Source organism: Argiope bruennichi, chromosome 7 (genome assembly GCF_947563725.1).
Source record: "Argiope bruennichi chromosome 7, qqArgBrue1.1, whole genome shotgun sequence".
Classification (NCBI taxonomy): domain Eukaryota; kingdom Metazoa; phylum Arthropoda; class Arachnida; order Araneae; family Araneidae; genus Argiope; species Argiope bruennichi.
In genome coordinates this window covers 84,258,241-84,266,530 of record NC_079157.1, presented here as the reverse complement: position 1 = coordinate 84,266,530, position 8,290 = coordinate 84,258,241, and the positions used below count along the sequence as shown (strand labels likewise).

The 8,290-nt window shown below is 31.7% G+C and overlaps 1 protein-coding gene across 1 annotated transcript; it reads left to right on the top strand.

Annotated features, from left to right (window-relative positions):
- The first annotated feature begins 6,180 nt into the window (after positions 1-6,180).
- On the top strand, positions 6,181-7,806 carry LOC129975460 (forkhead box protein C1-like). The gene has a single exon (XM_056088522.1). The coding sequence runs from the start codon at positions 6,181-6,183 to the stop codon at positions 7,456-7,458; it is 1,278 nt and encodes a 425-aa protein (XP_055944497.1). The 3' UTR covers positions 7,459-7,806.
- The last annotated feature ends 484 nt before the right edge of the window (positions 7,807-8,290 follow it).

Genomic DNA, 8,290 nt, shown 5'->3' with positions numbered 1-8,290 from the left:
CAGAAAGTTGGTCTAATCTACGCGAATGATAATGAAGTTTGAAACATATATTCCCCCAGAACACATGTTATGGATACTGTATTTACCTGTCTTTAACCTAACATATACCGACAAAATTACCATTTGATTTAGATCAGATACATCTTTTCTTTTTACTTTTTTGTTGGTAACTTGATTTTGATTGTATAGTCATCTGTTTGGATTTTCTTTTTCATATTTCTTTTGATATTCTCTCCCCCCACCTTTTTCTATTGGTACCATTCTATAAAAAATAAGTTATTGCAAATTGACCAAGTTATGGAAAGATAATGGAAGCCCAAACCAACACAAATTAAAAGATAAGAACAGACAGATCCAAATTATCATTTTTACGTTGTATTTTGGAGGAATATGAATTAGCATAAGATGCATTGTGAATAAATAAATTATTATATAAATAAAATATTATTATGTGAGTGACAAAAATGGATTGAATTTACATTGAATTCAAGAATTGTGTGATCTTACTGTTCAAATAAAGAAACTAGAATATTTTTAAATCCAGGATTGCAAAGATTTAAATAGGGTCCAATCTGGGTGAACGATAATGCTATCTGAAACAAATAAAAGGTTAAAAGAAACCCGATTTCAAACAAATAACCGCCTCCCACCGCTTTGGAATTCACTATGAAAAGCAAACCGTCTTTGTTACATTGCCAAATACTACAAACAGCGAACAATAAATACAAAGCTTCCTTTTTACCATTCAGAATGCATGTTATGTGCATATGTGTTTGCTAAATCATATTTCCTTGAACACACACCGACAAAACGGTCGAACCTCCGTGAAACCGGCGTTAATGCGGTTGAAATCTCCGAATTTGGTCCACAGGTGTAGGTCAAAAGCTCACGACTGGGGGTCGGCGCTCTCCGTATTTGCTGCAAAGTTAGGGATGACAAGTTCGCAGAAAGCACCCCTTTGTGTTCTCATCAACCCCGTTTGTGCGAGTGGGCTGGACATCTACCACCCCGCTAATGGACACCCCTTTGTGGCGATTGTCTGTGAATAGAGATGTCCCGGGAAGATAGAGGAAGGTGGGGGGGGGGGTAAAATAGCCGGTGGAATAGAGGGAATTTGGAATTATGGGGCCTTTGTGTGGTATGTGGCTGAATGTCCAACTTTTAGTCGTTATGATCAGTTTTGTAAAGTTTTGTTGCTCTTGTAAAGAAATTGGCTGTCAATAAAGATGTAAATATTTTGAGGTTGGAAAGTACTTTATTTACGACTTTATTTCGAAATTATTGAAATTATCTTCTAAAAGTATCGAAAAAAAAAGGGGGGGGGTCGTTTCCGTAAAATTTCGATATTATCTGTAATATCTAGGAGATCAAGCTTCCCTCTGTATTTTTTTTTCTTTTGTAAAATCTTGTTTCTTTTCAGAAAAACTATTTAGATACGAATCACGTACTGATTACATATGAATATTTTTCAATCTTACCTCATCTCGCATCCATCAGCGCCATCTTACAAAATTTTGAGGTACCAGTAGGTTATCATCCTATGGCAACAATGCAAATACCACTACAATTTACGAGATGGCACTATATGACATTGTCAGCATGAGAGCAGATAAAAAAAAAGGGACGAATAATTATTTATATAGTTTTTTTTTTTTGTGTATGTAAAATTGGGCTTTATCAGAAAAGATACCTATATAGATAAAGTTAAAAGACAAACTTTATCGAAATATAAAATTTTATCCAGAACTTTAGTGCCGTTTCCGAGATACATAAAATAAATATATATAATGTACAAGAATTGCTTATTTAAAGTCACAAGATAAATAAAAGTGGAAATTTATAAAAATGGCATGACTTGCATGTCGTAGTATACTAATTCAAAAGAGGTAATCTTCAATTTTCCATTTATTCCATTATATACAGTACAAGGAAGACTCAAATTAAGATTTCATGACAATAAATTAATTTCTAATTATTATTAATTAAAAACATGTTTCAATCTACTATGAAGATCATTGTATCAATAGTGTTGCCCTTTCTATTGAATAAAACATTACAAATATTTCATATCCTTTCATTCATTTGTCTCTGAATTTCCATTCGGTATGTTTAATTTATTTTGTGTTAATCTTTAAAAATATTAGTAACATATGTAAGAAATAATATGTCGGATTTTTTTAAAAAATCTTTTACTGCGGTTAGTAATTTTTAGAGAAGTTGAGAGATAAAGTAATTTGATTTAACTGGTATTCTTTTAATTAAAAATAAGTTATCACTGATTCAACGAATTTTATGTGTTATATTGATTTTTAAAAATACATTTTTATCTATATGTGCATTGATATTCCATCGATTGAGTTAATTATAAAAAATGTTTTCAGTTTTCATTTTATTAGTATTTGGTTGATATATCAACTAAGCTTCAAATAAATCAGAATTGTCATGCAATATTCCATTTTTCTCTTGCTTCGCAAACATGCACACGTATTCAAAAAGCCGCATTTGGCGATTAATAACTTGTTCATTTTCAATTTTCGATATTAATATGATGAAGAGATGAGAAATTAAAACGTTGAACAATTTTGAAGTCCGGAAAGTTTAGGTAGAATTTAATTATTTTATTAACAACACGCGACTTGTGGTCTAACATTAGGAATGAATTCATTGATATCAAACACGTATACTTTCCATTAATAGCTGCACTTTTATGTCAGTTGATATTTTAATTTCATTTTAATGAATAAGATATTATGGCAAAATTTCACATTAAATAAAACAACATAATTCAAAGCAGACAGAATGACTATAAAATAACTTTAGCTGTAAAGAAATAACAGTACCTAACACTAACGAAAAAAATGAAACCTAATTTAATTTGTAGATCGTGAAAGAGGGAGGGAAATTAGCTTAAAAAATCATTCAGATTAAGCTTTGAAAAAAAAAAGGACAAAAATTCGCCAGTAAGAGAGATTTTTGGCGCTATTAGAACCATAAACGAGCCAATAATTGCAATGAACACATGGGAAATGAATTATTCAAAATTTCTGTCATAAAAATTGCATATATTAAATGAATCTCCTAAAAAAATGGCCTTTTATTGATAAACATTAAGGGACCCCGGTCCTATTTATAATATTTTCAAAATGCTGACTTTCTCCGTGCAAAATCCTGCATAAGAGACTTTTATTACATCTATTAACTTTTGTAAATCTCGTTTTCCCATAATTTCAACTACCAAAATCTGAAAATAGTTTTCATTCTGTTTTTTAGTTCCATCTGCAGTTACCTCCTAATGGAGAAAGTTATTTTATAACCACCCTGTATCACAGGCTTCTAAAACGGAAAAAGAAAGAAAAAAAATTATCTTACATTGCTACTTATTTATTTGTAATAATAAATTTGTAATTTTGTTTCTTGATTATTTGTTAGTAGTGGTATCTGTTATATTAAAATCCCCAAGTTATATATATATATATATATATATATATATATATATATATATATATATATATATATATATATATATATATATATATTTGACATTTCAGTTTGTTCATATTATAGAAGCTAAGTTATAATATGTCGCATATTTTCTCAGTACTAAACTTCCACAAGCGCGCATTGATTTACCTTAAATTCTGAGTTCTTTTAAAAGCACTATTATAACCGATTCGCTGATTAAAATTCTTGTTAATTTATATGTCGCTATCAAATGATATCAATACTGTTTCGAAGAGAAAAGTTTTTAACTTTTGTTATCGGGGGAAAAAACCATATTTGTTATATTTCTAGAATTTATTTTTACATGTGATGACAAACCAAAAAGGAAATCGAAAATTTAACTGACAATATGAAAAAATGTTGTAAAATCTGCAAAATATTGCTTGTGACCAACAAAAATAATTAGTGATAATAATAAATATATATAATAAAATATATATTCCAAATGAAACAAAGCCAAATGTTTTGGTTATCAGCAACTTAAACAATATTTCTATTGTAATATAGCTGATAATAAAATAGCCGTTTCTTTTTTCTTCGCTTTTTACAGCAAATATATGTGCATCGTTTCAAAATATAAAACGCAACTGATTTTTGTATTCACAAAATAACAACTAATGTATAAAAAATTTTTTTAAGTCAATTCCTATTTAGGTCAACCAAATTTTTTTTTATTTTAGTTATTTTTTATTAAATAATTACAATTAATATAAATATGTACATACATATGACATAATTACAATATTAAATGGCAAAATAGAGCTTGGCGACAAACTTGGCGGCATGGCGACGGATTTGGCGACTTTGGCGATAAAATAGAAGTTATTGGACAAATTTAATTAATTAATTAATTTTTTTCAAAAAAACTGTATTAACATCAAGTGTCATCCACTACAAGTTTAGAAAAAATGTATTTGAACTTGAGTGTATGAAGAAAAAAGTATTTTATTAACGATTGAAAATTTGAACAAGATTTATATAGAGAGAGTGTTAACCAATAACAGGAATTGAAAAATCCATACAAAGTGAAGTATCACAATATCGTAAAATAAAAAAAAGTACAATGTTATTTTTAATTGGCTTTAGTATCACTGAAATTGATAATACTAAGCATTTACTGTTGAAACAAATGACTAAAGATCAGTATTTTATATTGACGACTTGTTTAAATATGCGACTGTCTTGGCTTCAATTGAGGAATTAATTTCCTTTCAAATTTTAAGGGTACAATGAATGTATTTAATAAGGTTTTTTTAATGTCTGAGCTATTACTGCAAAACTTTTATAGCAATTTTTTTATATTATTCTTACGTTGTAAATATTTTACCAATGTAATAACTTTTTGATTGTTTGATAACAAATAAATAATTAGATAAATATAATATAAAACACCAAATTATGTTCCACGCACTTTGAATTATAAAATAAATCTTTTTTTTCTAAACATTTGAAATACATATTTCTGTTCTAAATACTTTTCATCCAGTACTTATTCTGTAATTACAATTTATTACTATATTCTTGAATACACATCACCTAAATTACTCTTTTTGCTTCTAATCTTAAATTTTTTTGAAAAAATTTCAAAGCATTGTTGCAATAATTATGCTCGAAACCTTCAAAAATTATTTATAAATAATTTATTTATGCATCAATTTATATTTATACAACATAGGTAAAAACATTCCAAGTTGAAAACAAAGTTATGATACTCACATGGCATTATTAAACATAGTTAACATAATAAAAATTTCATTTTTAGGAAATGTTAAAAATATACTTCAAATTAAAATAACAATGCATAATATTAATAACAAATTGTGTTTATACTTGAGAAATAATGGAGATTCGAAAAATCATTTTCCGGAGGATTATCGGTAGGTAATCTGATAATAAAAGATTTTTAAATGTTTTTTTGTCGATTTAACATTTTTTTAAAATCCACTGTACCAAAAATTATTTCATTAAAACAGTGTTATAAAAGATGACACTTCCTTAGCAAGTAACGCCAGCAAAAAATAATAGTGCTTTAGATTCACTTTTAAAAAGTTGATGAATTAAAAAAAAAAAAAAAAAAAAAAAAAAAACTATGGCTGAATGTCTATTTCTTTGTCTAAGGAAAATTTAAAAATTTACCCAACTGAAAATTTTTTACCTCTTTTTTATTTTTTATATACTTAAAACTATTTGTAAATAATGAATATGTAAAATAAAGAAAAAGTTTATACTAACGTTTAGACTGAAATAAAATGTTGATAAATCATCACGGAAAACCAACATTGTCTGTTATGGTAAGCATAGTAAGTGTATACAACGAAAAGCGAAAAAGAAATCGCACAGCGTGCGTAAACCGACGAAAAATCGGAGGTAAATGTGGCATTACAAAAAAAAAAAAAATACTATTTTTCCCAGCAGAAAAAAAGTTCACAAAGAAAAGCCTCCGAGAGGTTAGAGGCGGAGATCATTGGGGGAATGAAACGAGGGGGATAAAAAACCAATTGAAAAGGATGCCTAATCGCAGGACGCCCTCAAAATTGGCCTTCCGCTCTGCTCGAGTCTAATGAGACGTTAATTCAAAAGGATCGACTTTGCTTTTCCACTTTCCCACTCACATTGGGCGGTCCTTCCCGCCAATCAGGGAAGCCTTCCAATGGAGAAAGCTATCTTTCAACCAATGGGATGGTGAGAGGCGGAGCCACAGCACGAACACGATCGGGGATGATGTTGTTCCTCTCTAGAAACTCGTGTGATCGCAAAACGCGTTTTCCCATGATGTGCCGTAGCGATCCCTCGTTCAGCGCCCTGAAAAACGTCCTGGCTACTAATGATCAGGGGCCTTTTGGGCCCCCAGCGGTCAATCCTGCCGCCGCCCTGGCAGAGTATCAGCGGTCAATTCAGATTTACGATTATGGTCGGCTGCGATTCCATCCGTTTGGTATACCGTACAGTCTTGCTGGGGCATTTCCAGACACCGCGCAGTACTTTTCCAGTCCGTTCGTCAGGTTTGATCCCAGGGCTGCCAGATTCGCAACCGAGGAACCCAAGCCCCAGCACAGTTATATCGGGCTAATTGCCATGGCCATTCTAAGTATCCCAGAGAAAAAGATGGTGCTGTCCGATATCTACCAGTTTATCCTGGATCACTATCCTTACTTTCGGAATCGCGGTCCTGGCTGGAGGAATAGCATCCGTCACAACCTCTCACTCAATGACTGCTTCATAAAGGCTGGGCGCAGTGCAAATGGAAAAGGCCATTACTGGGCAATTCATCCTGCTAACATTGAAGACTTCAAAAAGGGCGACTTCAGACGGCGAAAGGCGCAGAGGAAGGTCCGAAAACACATGGGACTCTCCGTGCCAGACGATGATGACAGTCCTGCTCCAACACCTCCACCCAGACCACCTCTCGAGACATCGACATCACTTGTTGATCCTCAACGACATCAGAAGATGCTACAGGCACCACCTCAGAAACTAAACCTTGGACGCCAAAAGAGACAGTTTGACATGGAAAGCCTTCTAGCTCCGGATCCTGCACCTTCTTCGGGGTCGCCCCAAGGTCTAATTGAATGTGACAGCCCCCGCATGAACTCCTTCAATCCTTCTCCGGGATCGGAGAGTCCCAAAGAAGTTCTGCCTCAAGGCTATTTTCAGCAGCAACAATCTCAACAGTCACCCTCAGCAATGCGTCGTGCCATGCAACAGTGGACAGTATCTTTGCCTCTACAAAATGTTGCCGGTTTGCCCCAAAGAATGAACACGTTTGCGCCATTACCATGCTGGTCGTCGGCCGCCCAGGCAGCTTCACTACTCACTTACTCTATGTCAGGCCGGGGCGCAACTTCTGAAATTAGTCCATGCGGAGCGGCTCCTGCCCAGAATGCCCTCATTCATCGATGGCAGGATTCTGTGGGTCGGATAAGCCTCCAAAATGATAACAAAGTAATCGAACAGTGATGTTGAATTTTCACTTCAAACTGACATGTAATGGACAGATATGTTAACTATGTGGACATGGTCAAGCAGTGAACGGACATGTGAACTAATAAATCAGATACTGATTGATTGAACAAGCAAAAAAAGTTATAAGAATATATTTAGACAAGTATGTTCGTATTAATTCCAATTTCAAATGAAAAGAGGGCTGAAATATAAGCAGGTTTGTTTCTTCTTAACAATTAATTCATACCTGTAACGAACACGTAACCCTCCATTTGTGTCAAAAAATTGTTTTCCTTTTTGTCTTACGCTAAGGCAAGATAGTCAATTGAATATTTTCTGAAATACTTGAAAAAAATACTTTAAAATGAGGAACAAAAATTAATTATGTAGTTAGATTTTTTTTTTTTTTAAATTGTGTTTATGATTTTACTAACCAAGTTTAAAATAATCTTGCAAAAGAGTATGCAGTTTGAAAAATCAACATTTATTATAAATACATTACTAATGTTTTAAGTAGAATATTGATTTTCATTTTTTTTTATTACAAATGCCATATTTGATACACGTTTCTTAGAATTTCTTTAGATGTGAAGTCTTTGCTGTAAAAAATAATGAAATTAAAACAAAAAGCTTATAAAAAGCATTAGCTGTAAATTAGATTTAATTTTTTTAGATTTAACTATTATCTTTAATTGTGAAATTAAAAGTTTAAATTCCATTTGTAATAAATGGGATAGTAGAAAACTTAATTTACAATTTTAATAATAAACTATCAAGTTACTATTTCAAATTATAATTTCATATAAAAATGAAATTATTTCTTGCAACAAAATGAGTTATATACATT